At 39.2% G+C, this 21908-nt stretch overlaps 1 protein-coding gene across 7 annotated transcripts in view; it reads left to right on the top strand.

Moving 5' to 3' along the window:
- The window catches only part of TSPAN8 (tetraspanin 8), a 51207-nt gene extending 35019 nt beyond the window's left edge, over positions 1-16188 (top strand). For 5 of the 7 annotated variants that reach the window (XM_036299509.1, XM_036299507.1, XM_036299506.1 and 2 more), the window contains 6 exons: positions 1705-1839; positions 3234-3308; positions 3409-3516; positions 8401-8535; positions 11296-11379; positions 15899-16188. In XM_036299509.1, coding sequence (XP_036155402.1) covers positions 1705-1839; positions 3234-3308; positions 3409-3516; positions 8401-8535; positions 11296-11379; positions 15899-15952 — 591 coding nt within the window. In that variant the 3' untranslated portion in view covers positions 15953-16188. Of the gene's footprint in view, positions 1-623; positions 710-1704; positions 1840-3233; positions 3309-3408; positions 3517-8400; positions 8536-11295; positions 11380-15898 lie in introns of all 7 variants that reach the window. The other 2 variants (XM_036299511.1, XM_036299512.1) reach the window with 2 other exon arrangements.
- Positions 16189-21908: the final 5720 nt, after the last annotated feature.

A 21908-nucleotide genomic window follows, 5' to 3' on the forward strand; every position in this document is an offset into this window, starting at 1 on the left:
TCACATTTTGCTTCTTGTCCTCTGCCAGGTTCTAACCCTGCACAAAAGTCATTATCTTTCAGGACAACATTACCTAGCTTGACTTCTGTTAAATTGGCTTGATTTGTATTTATTCAAAGTCAGTGACAAAGAATCCAGACTGTGCAAAGAACCGATTTTACTAGTGGAAAGCAGTGGTTGCAATTTTAGAAGGAGAAACCTGAGCATAAACACAGAAAAGAAGGATGTCAGAGAGGGTTAGGTGAACATCTTTTAGGGTACCTCTTTGTACTAAAGTGCTCTTTTTTGGGGCACGAAATTTGACCTCTTTAAGTGTAATAATATCCATGATGTTAACACCTTCAGAAAATTTGGCATATGAAGTTTTGAAGCTTGTTGTCAATACAACAAAATAACATACATATCAAATAGCATATATATCAAAATATGAGTAACTTCATCTATTGAAAAAATCTGCATTATTAACCAGTACACCTAGCAAGTGGTAGATTGAGGCTAGGTGTTAGGAAGGTGATGAAGAAGAGTATGTGTGGGGAAGAGGAATCAAATTATGCAAGTTGTATAGCCTAATCCCCCACATAGGGACCTAAGATTTTTTCCCTTAACATTCTGTTACTTAACAGTCAGGCAAATGGAAGAGTTTTCTGGAAGACTCTATGGACTATATATCTTCTGGGAACAAGGAGATAGAATTGATATGAAATATCAGGTACTAGATTTTTTTTTTCTTAGTTTAAATTTTTTGTTTGTTTTGGCAAATGTATAGACCTGTGAAATTACTATTATAATCAATGTATAAAACATTTAATTAACACCTAAAAGCTCCCTCATCCCTTTGCAGTCAGCTCCTCCTTTCTCTCCTACACAGCTAACAGTCATCCCCTGCTCTGATTTCTATCATCATAGTTTAGAGTTACCCATTATTGATCATCATATAAATGGAATCATACAATAATCACTTGTTTGAATGTGGCTTATTTAGCTCAATAAGAGATTAATTCATTTTTGAAATCATTCATATTCTTGAGTCTCTCAGTAGTTTGAGAAACTTGGGCTTTATAATTCATTTAATTGCCATAGAAACACATGCTACACATGCTTTACAATGCTACTTTTATGTATAAAACACAAAATATGCAAATCAAAGAGCACATCATAGGTGGAAGGAAGTACATGTCCTTCTAAATTTAAAATAATTGGTGTTTCAAAGCCTTTTACATTGCCTCTATCCAATATCCAGTTCCTCTTAGAAAAGTATAATGTTGGAAACATTATCCAGACAAGTAAAACCTTAATAGATTGTAAGCTCCTTGAGGGCAGATACTTTTGCTGGTGTAGATCATTAAAGTATTATATATATATATATATATATATATATATATATATATATATTTGATTATTTACAGAGAGGAAAGGAGAGGGATAGAGAGTTAGAAACATTGATGAGAGAGAAACATCGATCAGCTGCCTCCTGCACACCCCCTACTATGGATGTGCCCACAACCAAGGTACATGCCCTTGACCGGAATCGAACCCGGGACCCTTCAGTCTGCAGGCCCACGCTCTATCCACTGAGCCAAACTGGTTAGGGGCAATCATTGAAGTATCTTAAGGTCCTAAGGCACATAGTAGGCATCCAATGGATTTTTGTTGACTAAAACACATCAAGGAAAGGGATTTTCAGATTTCTTTTTTTATTTTCAGTTTGTCACTGAGGACGGTGGCATGCATCCTTATGTTGCTGTGAATATCTTGATTGCTGTGGGTTCTATCATCATGATTCTGGGTTTCCTGGGATGCTGTGGTGCCATGAAAGAGAGCCGCTGCATGCTTCTGGTGGTGAGTTCTCCAGCCAATCCCAACACCCACCCCCATCGCCTGCCAAAAGGACTTGCCAAGACTGATGAAACTCTTGACTTCTGTTTAGCAGGTTTGATTCTGGAAGCTAATATGTTTAGCTTAGATTAGAGGGTACCCTGAGAGAAGACAAATTTCAGCATTCACTTATTCATTATTGCTGAGTACCTGCTACATGCCAGATACTGTGCTAAATAATGCAGAAGCATTAAGACAGTTAGAACCCATTAAAGAAGACAGACAAATAAATAATTAGCTACTGTGGGAGTGGCCCAAGAAGAAAAGGGCAAGGATATAGGAGGGAACTTCAAGCCAGAAGCAGAAGTAAATAAGGTATTTGCACGGATGTGGTTGTGATGTGCTTTCCAAGAAAAAAACACCCTGGATTTTTGGAGGAACTATAGGGTTTTGGGCATGGCTGGCCTGTTTGGGGAACTGGTAGGCGTTGGGTCTGGCTAGAGTGGCAGAGGCCCCTTTGGTAAACAATGGGAGATGGGTCTGAGTATGGACTGTAGCAAAATCACATTTCATGTTAAGAGAGTTAGGTAATCCGATCTGTCACTTAGAAAGCTTTGAAGAGGATGGCTTCAGTTGGGCTAACCCGCAGACTCCACTTTTAAAATAAAGAGTAGAAAATAATAAATGGTTATAAAAAACACATTAGAAAAACCATCACATATTTATTAGGTATAAATCTGACATAAGTGTTTATGAGAATTCACCTCAACTTGCTTCTCCCATAAAGTATTGTGTCATTCCCTAAAAAATATTTTTTAAGTGTTTATTATGAGGGAAGGTAAGGACAGCGTTTTAACAGAACTTTATTAGCATCCATAGTGGTTGCCCTTAGATTAATAAGGCCTCATTTGCAATTGGGGATTCAATTACTTGAAGAGCTTGCTTTAAAAATCAATTTCTGGGCTATATTCTCCAAAATTATGATTTAATAGATCTGAGGCTGGTTTGGGAATCTGCATTTATAACAAGACTGGCTGATTCTGATAGCTGCAGAAATGTTGTTTTGTAGTCAGTTCTGAAGTTTGTGTTTGAGGAAGAAAGAGGAGAAAGATAATATTTAAATAATCTCATCTGACTTTTGAAACTTTTCCCCATTAACAGCATACTGATGCCTGAAAATCTATGAATAATTTTTCTTTTTAACTGCTTTCTATAGTCAGTCTTTGGTACAAATATTTCTCAGTAGTAATGGTCCCAAGAATTGCTTCTTGAGGCAAAGGTTAGAATCAATAAAGGACATGGTTACTACTTCAAATTGTAACATGACCTAGACTGTAGAATGAAGCGCCATGCTGACATGCCCAAGATGTTACCGAATGCACTGGGGGATAATGTATGTTCCTTTTTCTCTTTTTCAGTTTTTCATATGCTTGCTTTTGATCCTGCTCCTGCAGGTGGCGGCAGGTATCTTAGGAGTTACTTACAGATCTGAGGTATGTGCACATATGATACTTGATAATTTTGGAAAATTCTGAAAAATAAAAATACTACCTTCTGGCATGAACAATTTTAACAATATTCTTTAATTTTCAGTATGAACGAGTCCTGAATGAGACTCTCCATAAAAACGTAGAGCTTTTGAGGGGAACAGATGAAAAAGCAAAGTCATTCCAGAAAAACCTGATTAATTTTCAGAAAGAGGTAGGTCGTTTGGGGAGTTAGACTTAGTTCTTCTGTGCTTACTTAATTTTCAACAGGTGGGTTCCTTAAAGGTTGAAAAATCCATTTTGCAGATTTTCTGTCACCATGCAATAAAAAAAAATCCGAGAACATTTCTATTTTTTTCCAGCATCTTACAAAGTTCTAAAGCAGTTCACAAGGACAGAGATTAAGAAGATATGTTCATAATAGATTAAGTTTCAAGGCCAAATCAATCATTGTTTTAATATTTATATTGTGCTTGGGCATTTGAAGAGTCTCTCTCTCTCTCTCTCTCTCTCTCTCTCTCTCTCTCTCTCTCTCTCTCTCTCCCTTTCTTCATGACCGCTCCCTCTCTCATAAAAATAATTATAATGGTCACTTATTACATACTAGGTACCAGGCTTTACATTTAGTAGCTCATTGAATCCTCACAACTCTATGAGGCAGATAATATAATTATCTTCATCGTCCCTATTTGACAGATGAGGGGATTAGGGCTTTGAGAGGTCTGACAGCTAACAAGTGATAGGGTTGGAATTTGAACTCAGATCTGACTAGTTTATTCTTTTGAACCAGCACATTAACACCCCCACCCCCCATTTGTTAGTTAGTTTATTTAGGCTGCTTTGAAGGTATTCTCCTATCGGGCTCCTGCCTAACAGTTTAACTTTCTGAAACACAGCTTCATAACAGAAATACTCTAGTCCAGCCAGGTCTATCTGTGCAGGATGCGTGAAACGGTTCTGCTTCTCTTCTTTTGCATTTTTGCATGGTTCCCCACCTTTGGAACGCACTCACTGCTTTTCTCTTGCTTTCCAAATACACATGTGCTTTAAGGCTTGACTGAAATATTACTTACTCTGTGAAACTCCTTCCAACCACACTTTCTTTATTCATAATCCCCATCATCTTAACTACATGTAGCATTTCATGTATGTCGTGGAAACTGAGAATCTTAGAGGAGAGCTGGATTTGATAGAACATTTAACCTGACTTCTCATTGACTGAAGTGTTTTATATCTATGTTCACACACCTGCTAATTAAATATGGAAGAGCTGAAAGTTCACCAGTTTTTGCCCATCCCACCTATAGCCACATCTGATCATTAGTGTGCTCTTTCTTAATTGGACACAACATCTGCCTCCCTAGGATTTGCATCATTTAGTCCCATTCTTTCTTCTGGAGTTTCAGAGGAGAAAGAAAATCTACGGATGGGCCTATATGCTGCAATTTTTTCTTTGAAAATGGCTATCATGTGACTTCTAAAAGCTTTGCCTTTCAAGTTCAAACATCCTTTCTTGAGCTATTTATCAGATGACTTTTCTTTCCAGAGCATTACTCAGTCCCCATTTGGATAGACTCCAGCTTGTAAGAATTCTGCCTTAAGAATCATTTTCAAGAGCCAAAACCTGATATGAGTCCGTCCCTGTGTAACTTTCTCTGTGTTGAGCTGTCTTAGCTTCCCCATAGCTGCATCCCTTGGTCCACTCCTCTCTGGATCATTCCCACCCTGACCCCCAGATTAATCAAGAAAGAATTTAGGCAATTCAATTCCTCCACTGAGTGGGATTGAGCATCCTTGACTCTCCCTGGTAGCTGACCTGGAATCAAATGTACTACAGTTAACCTCTGGGTCTCTGGGTTGGGTCCTGAGTCATACTTATTACACATTCTCTGTTATCCAAGGTCTCAGTGCCAACAGTGGGGTTCTGAATGTTCTCTTTGTTGTAGTACAATTCTGAATTGTTTTCATTCTTACACATTAATCCTCTATCTGAAGTTCCTTATGTCATAGGACAGTGATGGCAAACCTATGACACGCGTGTCAGAGGTGACACACGAACTCATTTTTTGGGTTGATTTTTCTTTGTTAAATGGCATTTTAATATATAAAATAAATATAAAAAATATAAGTCTTTGTTTTACTATGGTTGCAAATATCAAACAATTTCTATATGTGACATGGCACCAGAGTTAAGTTAGGGTTTTTCAAAATGCTGACACTTGGAGCTCAAAAGGTTCGCCATCATTGTCACAGGACAATAGTTCCTGTTTATTATTCATTCTGAGGTTTTTTTGCTTGTACGTTAATGGAGGTGAGAAAAGGAAGGGACCGAAGGAAGGCAAGGAGGATAGGGAGGAAGGGTAGGGAGGGAGGGAGGGAGGGAGGAGGGAGGAGGAGGAGGGATGAAGGGAGGGAGGAGGAGGGTGGGAGTGAAGGAAGGTATAGGAGGACGGAACGGAGGAAGTGGGTCGGCGGGGAGAAGGCGGGAGAGGGGTGGGGGGAAGGGAGGGCTGGGGATGGAGGAGTCGGAGGGAGGCGGAGGGACTGAAAGACAGAAAGAAAGCACGCAACGAAAGAACTCCACACCTCACACATCCTCCGGACTTAAGGACGGACCTCATTCTGCCTTCCGTACTGCTTCCTTCTTCCTTCCGTCGTGTCTTTATTTCTTCTTTCTTTCTTTCTTTCTTTTTCTTGGCTTTCTTTCTTCCTTTCTTCATCCTCCTCCCTCACTCCTCCTCCCCCTCCCTCCTCTCCCTCCCTCCCTCCTCCCTCCCTTCTTTCCTTCCTTCCTTCCTTCCTTCCTTCCTTCCTTCCTTCCTTCCTTCCTTCCTTTTTAATGCTTCTTTGGGAACAAAATATCCTACTTCAAACTCTGGCTGGGTGACCTGCACTCCACCACACATGGACAGAAGTTCTAGATAACAAATGGCTTTCTCTTTAGATTTCAGGGAATTCCCACACAAGTTACCTGCTAACATGCTAATGGAATGTGCCTTCTGCGTTCTTGTGATGACTGTTAGTCTAGAGGTTGTTGTGTCTCATTCCCTGCACAGTGCCTTGTTCATGTGGCAGTTATAACTCCTTCAACACATTCTGACCAAGTTCTTCCCAACTTCTCCCACATCCGATCTGGGACTAGATATCATGACAAGTTTAGCCTTTCTACCCTGTCTTCTGTACCTCCCTGAGGATTCCTGAGGTACACTGTGTTCCTAATATGGACTGATCTGTGAGTGCATAGAGTAGGGCTTATATTCATTTCAGTCTGAAGTATCTCTATCCATTAACACTATTCAAGATTATTTAATCAGAAAGAGTGAGCAATTAATGATGTCTACCGTGGGAACAGGAAAGGAGGTTATTTCAAAACTGCCCTCTTTGCTAATATTGATTGGCCTTTGAACCACCAGAAATCTTCAGCTCTCTCATATAAATGCCTGTTAAGTCATATACAGGGAGGGGCAAAACTAGATTTACAGTTGTTCATATGGAAAATAATACAAGAATAATAATACAAGAATAACATCTGCATTTTGCATACTCACAACTGTAAACATACTTTTGCCCCCCGCTGTATTTGTGCAAATGAGTCTTTGAGCCAAAGTGCAGACTTTTTAATTTTAAATATATTTTATTGATTTTTTTTACAGAGAGGGATAGTTAGAAACATACATCGATCAGCTGCCTCTTGCACAACCCTACTGGGGATGTGCCTGCAACCAAGGTACATGCCCTTGATCAGAATCGAACCTGGGACCCTTCAGTCTGCAGGCTGACGCTCTATCCACTGAGCCAAACCAGTTAGGGCCAAAGTGCAGATTTTTTTATCCCCCCCGCCCCCCAGTTAAACTTGCTACTTTGAGTCCATTGTTTGAACTATCTTTGCTTCTCTCCAATATATTGATCATCACTCCCAGCTTCTAGATCAGCTACAGAGTTGAAAAGATACTTTCTATATCTTTCTCTAAATCATTGGTATCAGTGTTGAGTAGATCATGTGCGGTGTAAGCATAACGGAAATAACAGCAACTGCAAAACAGAAACAACAACAACAGCTGACACACAGTGAGTGCTTCCTGTAAGTCAGTCCCTGGGTAAAGCATTTCATATCTTCACATTGTTTTTCTTATTTTTATCTTTACAACAAATCTACAAATTGATCCTATTATTATCTGTATTTAACAATGAAGAAACGGGCACAGAGAGGGTTGAGTAACTTGGGTAATGTGGTCACCCAGTCAGTACGTGAACGTTCTTTCAGTTTCCTGGCATGACGATGCCTCTGGGCCTGGAAAACCACCCAGGATTGGCTCCGTTTTCTTCTGCCTTTCTGCATGAAGCGTTTTCTCTCCCTCTAATAGAACAAGTAGGACAAGATGAGGGATAATTACTTCTCTCTCTCATCTAATAATCTGCGCCTTATACTCTGTGCTATTGGGCTCATCACTTCCTTGTTTTTCTTCCCCGAGCATGGCCACAAGTGCCGCTAGTGTTTCTCCATGTTTCGGTTTGTTCTGGGCCTCCGTCTTTCTGACATTGTTCTAAGAGTTTCATCTCCCATTGGCACGCCTTTCCCTCTCGTGCAGATGTCCATGTAACATTTCATCCCACGGGAGGCCCACGGAGCATCCTTGGCTTTTGAGAGGCCTCTCGCCCCTTTCTTCCTAGCCTTCGTAAGTGGTCAAAGATCATGAGATGGAAATTTCATTTGTAAAACCTCTCATCTCTTTTGAGCAAAAGTTCTTTAAAGAGATCTTGACTCTCTCATGAACTCTTTGGAAGCTTCTTTCCTAAAATCTAGGCCAAGTAGAACTGATTCTGCTCCTCTTTCATCATTAAAATCTAGAAGGTGAGTTTTTCATCCCCAAGTTCCTCAGACTTTTGCTCCTGCAACCTATTTTTCCTTTTCTTATATTAAGACCAAAAGGAATAGTCCTTTATTTTTGCTTTTGTACTCAGAGAGGTGGGTGAAAATATATGATATTTTATTATAAGAAACATCTTAATGGTTTCAGGAGAATGTGATTCAGTGTATTGACAATGTTTTTTATCTTCTTTAGTGCCTACTTTTCATATCTATTTTTTCATCAAACAGTTCAAATGTTGTGGTTTGGTCGATGGAGCTTCTGACTGGGGACAGAATTTTCAACCCAATTCTGAGTCGTGTGAATGTTCAGATACATCAGATTCCCCATGTACACTATATGATGGAAAATATGTTTACCAACAGGTAAGAACAAATCAAACTTGTCACAGTAAGTGGTTCTGTTCATTTCTTTTTCAAAATGAAAGACTTCACAAAATTTAAATTTCAGCAATTATAATGGGAATCATGACATAAACGTCCCAGGAATTTCCCAAATAAAAAAGAAATCCTTATTTAAAGATAAAAGCCAATATAAAAGATGAAAGTATTTCATTTCTTCTATGAGCCTGGCAATCATTTAAACTCAACTCTAATAGATCAAAGCAACATTCTGCTTGCAAGGGGAAGCAACGTCCAAATTAACAGATACATGTTTATGTTGTCCTCTTTTTGGTGACTTTAATTATTATTCTCCTCCATTTTTTTTTCTATTTTAACATAAATTCTAGAAATCTATATTTTCACTTTAATTTTAAAAGTGAAGCTTCCGTTTTCTAATCAAAGATTCCTTTTCTCAAGTAACTGTATCAGCCTAAAGAAAGGATTGGCCTTTAGTGGTTTCAGCTCTGGATTCATGTTTATTTACTGCTTTGTCTCATTAGTGCTCCAATTAAAAGTTGCCTCAGATATTTAAAGTCAATTGAAAAAGCTGGGTTTATTTTTTATGTGTTGTAGATGTCCTATTTAACTATGTCACTTGTGGATGTCAATATATGCATGTGATATTTCTTACTGCTTAATTCATCCCATATTTCTTGACTACCTCCTATCATCCATTGGAGACCAATTTCTGTGCAGGACACAGGGTCAGCCCAAATAGGGAGGAGAGGATGATAACTCGGCAACTTCCATTTAATGAACTATTGGTATTTCTTGGATAGGGGCAAGCATAAGTGTTATGGGACACCATCTAATTCAGGGTTGGAGGTACAAGCTATGGCTTCCTAGAGGACATGATATCTGCCTGTTGCCACAGGGTTTTATATAATTTTTTCCTTACGCCTGAAAGGATTGTGTACAGAAATGACAGTTGATATGAATGATATTAATGTTTCCTTTATTTGCTATTATACTTGGGTGCCTACTGTGTGTCAGACAGACCCTTGTTAGAGTCAGATAGACTTCTGGCTCCTCAAGGAGATTATAGTTAGATGGAAGCAAGATCTATAACAGCTACGTGATTCAATAAATTAATTTCTGTAATGCCTTAATATTATTTTCAATTTAGTATTGGCTTAGTAATGGCTACTGAGATGAATTACATTTCCGGACATAGAAAGCGTCTCAGGAGAAACGTCTCTCCTGCTGACTAGCACATCCCTTTTACTAATCTTATCATAATGAAGGAGACTGTGTTCTGAAAGGGAATTTCGGTTACTGGTGTTTAAAGTAACAGGTGGGGAAGAAGTTATCTATCCGACTACACAGCTACCCTGTCTTTCATTGTCCAAGTAATACCAGTAAAAATATTTTATTCTTACTTTTTATATTTCTCCCTGCTCCCTTCCTCTACCTAATGTTAGTGACATGGTATGTATGAGGAAGAGAGAAATAAATATGGTATAAGCAAATGTAGTTTCTGCTTGGGATGATGAAAATGGTAAATTCAATAGCAAATTGCAGATTGTTGTGTTCTGGTAAAGATTCAATGCAAAGATGTTTTTCCTTAGGATACATTTTGAAAAGTACTAACATTATCCTCAAAAATAATAGACATTCCCTCAAAATTCACACATAATTCAACTGAATACAGGGTGATAGCTTCACCAAGTTTCCCAACAGGATGGTCATAAATTCACAAAATACTTCCATCTGCCTTGTGTCATTTGCAAGAAGTCTGGAAAAATAAGAAATCTGAATGGCCATAATTTGTTTCTTCCCCCACCCCCCACCCGCCTTCTCTTTTGCCGAGATAACCTGGTTATCTAAAGGGGATGGGGGAGAAAACGCCTCAAGCGTAACAAATATGACTCCATAGATCATTAATCGCATAGTTAACCCTAAATAATGTAATCACTTCTTCTAATGTTGACCACTTTGGATCAGATGAGAATGGAGAAACCCAGGCAGGAACAAAGGGGGGAAAAAAACCTTATGGAAAACTTATATTTTATTTAACAAATAGCAATATTTTGCTAGCCCATTGAACATATAAGACTATTATGGGAATGAAATGTTTTCTGTCAATACAGATAATAGGACTATTACATTGTGCAGTATTTTTCATTTTTAAAATTATTCATGTAATTTACAATTTTTGGAATTTTTAGTTGGTCTGAAATTTTTTAAGGTTGGAATTGCATACTGGTGTTAATAAATTTTAAAAAATGTGGTAGAGAGATAACTTCCAAAATTCTCCTTTTTTATCTCAATTAAGGGCATAATAGTGGACATATGATTTTTAAGCTAAAAATTACTGATAAGTATTAGAAAGGGAATTTATATAAACCTCCTTTTAAAAGTGAAACATTTCACTATAATTAACTGAAACCCCAACCAGAGAACTCTGGTTGTAATCTGCAGATTACAAACCTAAAAATATACATAGCCAATGTCATAACTCTAAGTTGCCAGTTAAGATAAAATTATTTATTATTTATAACTAGAGATCCCTAGATTCAGCAATGATGTAGCTGAAGCAAAATTTTGCTCCTCGAGTGCTTGCTATAACCTTTCAGATGAGGGGAGGAGTTTGAAGCAGAGGAGATAATCCAATTCCTTTTTGTTGAATATGTTTCTTGGTAACAGTGCAAAAAATCAACCCACTGGGAAAAAAAAATCTTAATTCTGATAAGGTCATCAAAATGTGATTAAAGTTAACTTTATGTATATATTTTTTAACAGGCATGCATTACTCTTATAAAAGACATACTTAAAAAAAATCTCCTCGTAATTATTGGATTAGCATTTGGAATAGCATTTATTGAGGTACAGTATAACCTTTCATTAATTACTCTATTTATTCCCTTGCTTGTCCATTAATCCTGCTAGCACATTTATGGTGAGCCAAGTAAAAACCAGGTGCTTCAGACAAGCACTGGGTACCAAGTGCCAAGGGCCAGCTTCTCCCTCTGTCAACCTTGAGTCTGGGGAGGGGATTACAATTGTATGAATTGAGCATGGCTAAGCCTATTTTTCAATGATCTCTCTACTGGGGAATAAATTTTGAATTAACTTCCACATAGTTCTTAGTCCCATATATCGTTTTCCCATTGGAATCTAATGTAAGATTTAAAGTCAGAAGAAAGAGCCCAGACAAATCCAAAACACAGTCTTTACATTTTCTTATCTCTCCTCCTGATTTTGAAAGAGAAAATAAAAACTGAACTCAAGAGAAAATAAAAACTGAACTCAATAGCTGTTTTCCTGCTATTCCATTCCACAGAAATCTAATTAGTTTTAAAATTTTGAAGCAGTTGCCTTTAATTTTCTCATTGAGTAAAAATTCTCAAATGTACTCTCATCAATTTAATTATTGATGTTGAAAACAATTCCTGAATAGGGTTTTTATCTGGACGGCCTTACTTGGCATTTTTTAAAAGAATCTGAATGATACTTTTTACATGGCCTAAAAATGTTTGCCAAATAGATGAAATAAAACAATCTCAGGGAAGGGTTTTTGGAATCATCCTAGCTCTTGGTGAATAAAGATATCAGGTGAGTCAAATTCCCTTGCATCCTGTGCAGGGCATTGGCAGGAGTCCTGATGAGGTGTGGGGTGTCTCTGGTTAACGCCTCTGAGGGCTGGTGAGCTCAGCTGAGCGGCTGCTGCTTCACTTGCATGGAACGCTGTACAGCGTCCTCCTTGGGATTTCTGGTACCTTTTTACCTCTTGTGCCACATCTGTGCCAGAAAGGAATTTTAGCTGGGACTAAAGCAATTTAGTGTCCTATGTGGTCATTAAGGTTACTGGTGGAATTCCCAGCCAATCATTAGAAAAGGGGTTGGGACAATTAGCAGTAAATTGGGGTGTTGAGTATTCTTTCTGGTAGCCCAGAATAGGTCTACATATGAAGCATTCTCTGTTGGAAACATGGATGTCCTTCTCTACGTCTGATATATGATCGAAGTTGAATAGTCTGATTTCTAGACTATATGTAGATATGATAATTGGCTTAAACTTAAAGTATTAAGTCTATTTCTCTTGATTCTTCCTTTTTCGAAATGTCCTTTATTTCTCTGCTTCGTATTCTGGGTTAATGTTAATTTAGAAATATGAGCTAGTGGCCCTAGAGGTGAGAAAGAAATCACACACATACACTCACATATTTTCATTAAAGTCACACACACATGTGTTGCAAGAATAGACTTTAAATGAATGGTTGAAAGAGCAGGCTTTAAATGAAGTATTCAATGCAAGTATCAATATGTGTCAAATTCCATATTAGACTCAAATTGACTATGACTGGCTACAACCCACAGATGCTTTTAAGAAGTTTCTCAAAAGGAAAGCCAGAGAAAATAAGGACATAATCAACTGGGGAGTTTGATATCTCATACAGTGGGGCCTTGACTTACGAGTGTCCCGACTAACGAGTTTTTTGAGATACCAGCTGTCTCTCGGCCGATTTTTTGCTTTGAGTTGACAGAGTAATTTGAGTTAACGAGCTCCTTAACAAGCTCCTTAATGAGCTCGGTCTCGGAACGAATTAAACTCGTAAGTCAAAGCCCCACTGTATATCATAATCAAAGGCATTGCCAAGAATCTAAATACATGTAATGGAAAGTAAGAACACAAGAGGAGTAACATAGTCTATGAAATTGGTATATCCATGTGTTTGTTACATATTTAGATATTTTATTGAGTGTTCTAAATATATGATTAGGGAAATACCGTTTTATGGGTATGAAATTTATATATATTAATATCATAAAATATAACATTTTTAGTTATGCCAGTTAGTGTGATTTCTAGACTATATGTAGATATGATAATTGGTTTAAAGAACTATAGCCTTGCCCTAACCGGTTTGGCTCAGTGGATAGAGTATCAGCCTGCGGACTGAAGGGTCCCAGGTTCGATTCCGGTCAAGGGCATGTGCCTTGGTTGCGGGCACATCCCCAGTGGGAGGTGTGCAGGAGGCAGCTGATCGATGTTTCTCTCTCATTGATGTTTGTGGCCCTCTATCCCTCTCCCTTCCTCTCTGTAAAAGATCAATAAAATATATATTTTTTAAAAAAGAACTATAGCCTTGAAAATAGTCTGATATTCAGCCTATAAAAATGTATCCAAAAATGTACATTAGTCTATCTTATACTCATTATTCCTAGTTGACTAACACTTAGGCCCGTTTCTAAGGCTTAATACCTAGGCCTTGTTTCCCAAGTTTACATTCAAGTAAACACAAAGACTCAGAGAGAGAAAAAATATCTCTCTAATAAATATTTTTAAGAAGGAAACGGGGCAAATATCTCCATGCATAAAATATATTCAAACTATCTCCATTAAAATATCATATGAAAACATGACCCTTTGACATTTAGACTGTTGGCATTAGTTTGTTTATGCATAGGCTCTGATGGAGTGGGCCAGTAGTCATTTTCAAGACTCTAAGTAAGACCACATACCTGGGCAATTCTTCTTAGAGAGGATGCTATGAATCTATGCAAAATGCTTTATTTTTGCAAGAAAATGCTATAGACATTCTTGGAATCCTCATTATTCCAAGTTAAATAATCAGACCATCATAACATACCTTGCCGTATTTGACTATAGAACTTACAAGCACAAAAATGATCAGCACTTTCTCTTCTCATTTCAACTAAGAAAAAAGGGCACTGACACTGCCGAAACCGGTTTGGCTCAGTGGATAGAGCGTCGGCCTGCGGACTGAGGGGTCCCAGGTTCGATTCCGGTTAAGGGCATGTACCTGGGCTGTGGGAACATCCCCAGTGGGAGATGTGCAGGAGGCGGCTGATCGATGTTTCTCTCCCATCGATGTTTCTAACTCTCTATCTCTCTCCCTTCCTCTCTGTAAAAAATCAATAAAATATATTTAAAAAAAAAAAAAAAAAAAAAAGGGCACTGACACTGGTAGTCATCACTTTGTAGGATAAATGTTATCCTGACAGAAGATCCCAAGAATAGCATAGTTAAGAGAGAGAAAAATGATAACTTTACATTTTTTTAGACTTTTCCAGAATAGGGGAACTCATGCACATTACGTATAGCAAGTTTATCCTGAGTCTTTGCATACATTACCATATGATGGATCTCATTTTAATTACCTGCTATTTTTATGAACAATGATAAAAAAATTTTTTTCAGAGGCAGCGAAGTGCAAGAAAGTGGGAATATTAACTGTCTAGTCAGATGATAAATATCAGGCTTCTATTTCAAGGATGTGACGATGAAAGATGATAGTTGCCTTATCTCAGTATTTTGCCCATGTTCTTTATTCTTTCCTGATACCTGTCTCCCAGACTTGAGGCTTGGGATCAAGGCAAAAAGACTAAATTTCAAGGCTTTTTGAAGTCATTCTAAAAGAATGACTCTGAGAAAGCTCTGAATGAAAATCATTATTTTTTTCAGAGAGCTGGTATCTGCTTTTTTTTCTTTTTTATTTTTTTAAGGTGACAAATATTGGGCAGTAGTTCTCATCTGAAATGCATTTTCAGGAACAAATTCTTAAGCAGGACATCTCAATATAGTAGGAGCACTTATGACGACTCAACATAAGTAGCAGCTCACCCTCCTCCTGCCTCCCCTGAAAGCAGGCTGGTGGGGAGGAAAACTTTTGATTGGTAAAACACACAGGTCCTTCTGTCATTTCTACATCAAAGCCACGGCATGCGAGTCACCAACTGCAAAGACACTTAGGGCAAGTTTTGAGATGCCTCATTCTTGGGAGAGCCACTTAATAAATGGGAAACTATGCCCCCGATTTTCAGCTGTGTTTGTTCACTTCGGAGGAAATTTCTAAATTAAGCTATTCTCCATAGATTTAGAAGTTGTTGTTTTTTAAATGTTACTTTTTTTTTCACTCCTCTTGGCAATGCCGTCACTATGGCAAGAGAAATTCTAGACTCCTTGATTTGTATGCAGATGATCTAACCCAGAGAGCATAGCTGTTTCATGGAAGCAATAGGTATATTGAGCGTCCAGAGGCCCGAGTTCCCCTGAGCTCTGGGGCAGGTGCCCCACAGAAGGGTGTGTGTCCCCCAAAGTTGGAGTGCTCTGGGGGCAGCAGCTACTGAACAACCAGACTGGGCAAATTAGAGATGGACTGGCAGCAGAAAACCCTGATTAAAACAGTTCACTCAGAGAACTTTCTCAATGCTCTCTTGTCCCATGGGAGTCTCTAATTTCCCAGGAAGAGAGATGACGTAGGTTAAAAAGATTAAAACTGTCCATAGCCAGAATCTTTTCCTATATAATGTTCTTTCTGTCTATTTATAATGCATTTTCCCTTGAATTCCATGTTAACTCTATTATTTTGTTTTCTAGATACTTGGTCTGGTATTTTCTATGGTCCTGTTCTGCCAGATTGGGAACAAGTGAATCTGTGGATATGTCGAGTTATCATCAGTCAAGCTCCTTAAAATGGTTGCTTTGCCTCTGTAACTTTAAACGTATGAGTGCTGTCTATGTTAGGAGCAGCTGTCTTATTAAAATTTCTTATTTAGCTAGACTTTAGTTATCTCCCAGACATATTGAATATACTTAGGATTTTAGTGATGCTAGAAAAGTAATATAAATGTGCATTTTTACTCAAAATAAAAGTGACATTCTTTACATTGGTGCTTTTTTGTGTCCGATCATTGTGTTCAGATGGTACTGTGCTTAAAACATTCATCTGGAGCCAGCCAGGGGAATAGCCATCTCTGAGTGACAGGTAGTCAAGGCAGTGCATCTAGGGCTCTTCAGAAGCAACACTGTTTTGTGTGGTGTCTCAGCCATTAGTGATAAGATTAAGTCACAATTTGAAAGACTGAGAGAGTGGGCTGGCTCTTTGCTATTTATGCCAATGTCTACGGATGGCATCTCTCTCTTCTCTCTGTTTAGGGGACAAGAAGATGTGAGTGCCATCTTTCCAGACACTGACTCTCTGATTCCTCTCTGGACCTTCTCTGGAAAATAGTTACAACGGCTTCTATCTTTCTAGTTCTCACAGACATTTTTACATTCTACCTTTTCTTGAGGTATAAGAGACACACAATAAGGTGAACAATCTTAAGTATGCACCTGTGTAAGCATGATGAGGTCAGGATACAGGACACTTCCAGCACACCAGAGTGCCCCTGCATGCCACCGGCCAGTGCTATGACAGAGCAGACCATCCATAAGGGTCTCTTCCCCACTCTGTGCTCAGAGGCATCACACAGTGCTTTAAATCCATGGTGGTGGGAGTATTTACACGATGGAAACTGGCAAATGGCATACAATTGGGGATTTTTTTCTAAGAGCTGGTTGTTAAACAGTTACTAGTATGTGATCGCCCTTCTCAGCTAATACCTCCCCAAAGATAACCCCTCTTCTGAATTTATTCTATGGCCACAGATTCACTTTGCCTATTCTTAAACTTTCTATAAATGGAATAGTCAAATTTGCACTCTGGCTTCTTTCTCTTCAACATTCTGTTTGTGAGGTTCATCTATATTGTTGCATGCAACTGTAGTTAATTTTCATTGTTATGTAGTATTTCATTGTAGAGGACTATATAGCACAATGTATTTATCCATCCTCCTGTTGACAGGCATTGTTGGATTTGCTTCCAATTTGGAATTATTGTGAATAAAGCTGCTATAAACATTCTTGTACATTTTTAAGTCTGTATCTGCACTCCTCTTCTGAGCAGGAGAAAGAGGAAGAAAGGCAGTTGTTGTCAAGTAGATGAGAGTGACCAGCAAGGACTGGAAAACTTGAGGGAGTGCTGGCTGGGTTACACAGCCTGATTCTGTGCTCCCCTATTGATGGTAACGGTAACTGTCCTCTAAGCACAGGCCATGTCCCAGAAACTCTACTTTTATTACCTCATTTCTTCTCACCACATTCTTATGAGGCAAATACTATCTATTATTATTCTCATTTTGCTGGTGAGAAAATAGAGAATTAGAGCTCTCAGCCCAGAGCCAAACCATTAGTAACTGGCAAAACTGGGACACAAACCTTGACTCTTGTCTCCCAAGCCTTGGCTGAGAATCATTATTTGGCTTTCCCATGACATGTCTATTAATAAATTTTCCATATCTTATCTAATAATAGACAAACATGGTAATTGACTGTACCTTTGCTACGCCTCCCATTGGCTAATCAGTGTGATATGCAAATGAACCACCAACTAAGATGGTGGCTAATTTGCATACTGCAGGCAGGGAGGGCCAGCGCCAGCCACCATACGGGCCCCCATGTGCCGCCTAAGCCCCGCCGCCAGCTGGAACCCCCGTGTGCGGCCCTGGGCGGTGGGACCCTGCATCTGTGATCATGATTGTGATCAGAAAGCTGGGCCGCAGGCAAGGCAGCACCCCGGGACCCAGGAGCCGCCCTGCCTGAGGCCTGTGATCATGATCTTGATTGGGAAGCCAGGCCTCAGGCAAGGCGGCCCCCTGGAACCCAGGAGCCCGTCGGTGAGGTCTGCAGGCGAAGCAGTGATCAAGCTATGAGGGAGAGGGTGGGGGTGTGGAAGGAGCTACAGGAGCAGCTCTGGCCAGAGCCTGAAGACTCCCGCCAGAGTGAGGAGCAAAGACTGAAGGCTCCAGCTGCAGTGAAGACTGTGTCCAGAGTGAAGATGGAAGGCGGTGGCCGGAGTTACAGGTCTGGGTCCCGGGTGCCAGAGGAAAACTAGTGCTGGCAGCCAGGGGAAAGAAGGCCTATTGCACAAATCTTCATGCAACAGGCCTCTAGTTGTATTATAATTACCTGTTCATGGTTTGCCTCTGTTGGTAAACTGCAAGTCCTTAAAGGCATTAGTTATTTCTTATTTGCCATTATGTTCCCAGTACCTATTGGAGGGCTTGGCACATAAAGGGTACTCAATAAACTGTAGCTAAAAAGAATACCTTAGCTATATTATTGAGAGCTTATGATATGCCTAAACTATTCTGAGTACTTTGCATGGGGGTCACTGATTTAATCCAGAATGACACTCTTACATTAGTACTATTTTTTTAGTATATATTTTTTATTGATTTCAGAGAGGAAGACAGAGAGATATATAGAAACAGCAGTGATGAGAGAGAATCATTTATTGGCTGCCTCCTGCACATCCTCTACTGGAGGGGATTGAACCCACAACTTGGGCATGTGCCCTTGGCCAGAATCAAACCTGGGACCATTTAGTCCGAAGGCTGACGCTCTATCCACTGAGCCAAACCGGCTAGGGCAGGTTAGTACTATTACTAGATCCAATTTACAGACGAGGAAACCAGGGCTCATTGAGATTAACTAATTTTCCTTAGGTTATGCAGCTAGTTCAGTGGAGGACTTCTGATTCTATCTAAGTAACTCAAAACCTGTGCTCCTTACATCATACCATTTTGCCCTACCTTACAGTGATATTGGGAGAAGTGGGTGAGGAAGTGAATATGGAAGTGCCTCTGCATAGTGTCGGGCACATGTTAGGACATGTTATGGTATCAATGGCATAAAGAACTAAAACAGAAAAGCAAAATCTCTAGCTATTTAAATAATGGAAATACAGTAGAGGGAATTGCTATATTAGTCAGCTTGGGCTGCAATGACAAAACACTATAATAGTCTAGTCGGCAAACTGCGGTTCGCGAGCCACATGCGGCTCTTGGTCCCCTTGAGTGTGGCTCTTCCTAAGCCTTAGGAGTACCCTAATTAAGTTAATAACAATGTACCTACCTATATAGTTTAAGTTTAAAAAATGTGGCTCTCAAAAGAAATTTCAATCATTGTACTGTTGATATTTGGCTCTGTTGACTAATGAGTTTTCCCACCACTACTAGTGGGCTTAAGCAGCAGACATTGATTTCCTCACCATTCTGGAGGCCGGAAGTCCGTCAGCGTGCTGCAGACCCGTTCTTGCTGAGAGCCCTCTTCCTAGCCTATGGATGAATCACCCTCTTGTACTTTGCATGGGGGTCACTCATTTAATCCATAATGACACTCTTAGGTTAGTACTATTTTTTAAGTATATATATTTTTATTGATTTCAGAGAGGAAGGGGGACAGAGATAGATAGAAACATCAGTGATGAGAGAGAATTGTTGATAGTTCTCACATGGCAGAGAGAGAAAAAATGAGCTCTCTGGTGTCTTATAAAAAACACTGATCCCATTGGATCAGGGTTTCATCTTTAAGATATCATTTAACCTTAATTACTTCCTGACGCCAAATACAGCTACCCTGAGGCTTAGGGCCCAAACCTGAATTTGGGGAGGGAGAGGACAACATTCAGTCCGTAGCAACTGTTTATACAGATGATAGAAGAAGAAGCCAAACAGGAGAGCAAGGTAAACCAGAAATTAGCAACCATAGAAAGTTGCTACCACCCTTAGACTGGAAAGACCGAGATAACGGAACCTATGGCAGGGACCACAGAGGGAAGGGTGTCTAGGAGGGGACTCAAGGGCTACTGCCAGAACAGAGAAAGGGAGAAGTGCCCAGGTTCATTCCCTCCTGCCCACTCCAGACTTTTGCCAGTACCTCCCACTGGCTGAAATCACCTAGAGACCAGGAAACAAGGGCGCCTGGGTAATGTAGTTCCTCTGATTCAAAGCTAAGCTGAAAGTGGCAAGGACTGCACTGAGCAGACTGGGAAGACTGTCTTAGCAATGGGAGGTTTCGAGAGCAAGCACACAGGTGCTGAACTCTGATTAAGCTGTAGAAAGCATAACAGATTTAATATTCTTAGGAGACATGGTACAAAGTTTCCTGGGTTCTTTCTGTTTTGACAAAAATTCAAAGCATTTTAGGGATAGAACTTTTTAGGGCTGTTGTTTCTAACTGGGAAGACATTTGCCTCTCAGGATAGTTGGCAATGTCTGGAGATACTTTGATTGTCACAACTGGTGTGGAAGGGCAATGTTACTGGCCTTTAGTGGGTAGAGACTAGGTATGCTGCTAAACATCCTACCATGCACAGGAATGTGCCCCTATAACAAAGAATTATATGGTCCAAAATGTCCATAGTGCTGTGCTTACGAAACCCTGCTTTAGAGAATCACATCTGAATAACATGGCCTCTTGCCCCAGGGTAGGAGGTGCCTGTTATCATGGAGTCAGAAGTCGTTTTAGGCCGGGCTCTGAACTTGATGACTGTGTGATTTTTGCAAGTCACTTAAGTCTCATCAACTCCAAAGGAGAACTTTTATCTAGAAGATATTTATCTGCTTATGATATTTTATTGAAGTCTTAATTTTGATCTTTGGTACTGAAGGTAATTATAAGGGAAGGATATTAAAATCAGATTTAAGAGTAAGCTCATCTTTTACCTTCATGCTTCCCAGAACAAACCACAATATTAAAAACATATTACATTTTATTAAATTACTTGAGAACACAGCAAGAAAAAAATAAAAAGAAACTGTGGTCAAATTGATAACTCAATGTAGGTAGAAATGTTTCTTCTAATTAAGAAAAATGTAGAAATTATCTCCATTATGTTTAAGATTATACAATTGCACTCATTTATATATAAAATATATATTATGTTTTGACAAATGCTTCTCAAATCTGTCCATTTTTCTGCTTCCCTGTGGCTACCATCCTACCTGATCTCTCACAATCCCTCCTGAGGTAGAAATAACTAATGGTCTATTCAATATTCTTTCTTTCTTTGTCTCTGTTACTGATATATTGCAGATATTTATGGGCATATAATGAGCCCAAGTAAAACGTTTTATTTACCACCACCTACTGTAGTGAAACTCCTCTTTAACACAGCTAGCAAACACACACAGTGTACACTAATTAGTGAGTCTTCTACAGCAGCAGGCTGCTTTCATTTTTAGTTAATCTTTCAAAAACATAAGAGCATCTTTTAAGAGACTAAATTTATTGGACCCCACATAGAGCATTAGAGTAGAATTTTATCATATTTTATCAAAGAGACCCTCTCTGATGCCTGTCTTCTAAATTGAACATGAGTCACAATTGAAAAAAATGTGCACAATTGAAAAAAAAAAGTAACTTCTGTAGCCCAGACTGGAAAACACACTGAGATGGCGGTGTTGGATGACAATACAAACCATTCCTAAGCACCTTCCTTGGAGAGTTAGTTCTGTACGAGACAAACACCATGAGCCACTGGCAAAGGTGGGATATTGTCCCAAATTGCCCCAAGGTCTGCTTTTGAACTCTGTTTTGTTCTATCCTTGGGCCAATACCCTGCTGTTGAACATTATAAGGCTTATAGAAGAAGCTCTCTCACTTTGTTGTTGAGTGATGTGGTTATTCTTTGCCCTCATGTTTCTATAGAAATTTTAGAAGCTTGTCAGTTTGTGCGCGCGCATACACACACACACACACACACACACACACACACACACAC

This window comes from Myotis myotis, unplaced genomic scaffold (assembly GCF_014108235.1).
Source record: "Myotis myotis isolate mMyoMyo1 unplaced genomic scaffold, mMyoMyo1.p scaffold_m19_p_3, whole genome shotgun sequence".
Taxonomy (NCBI): domain Eukaryota; kingdom Metazoa; phylum Chordata; class Mammalia; order Chiroptera; family Vespertilionidae; genus Myotis; species Myotis myotis.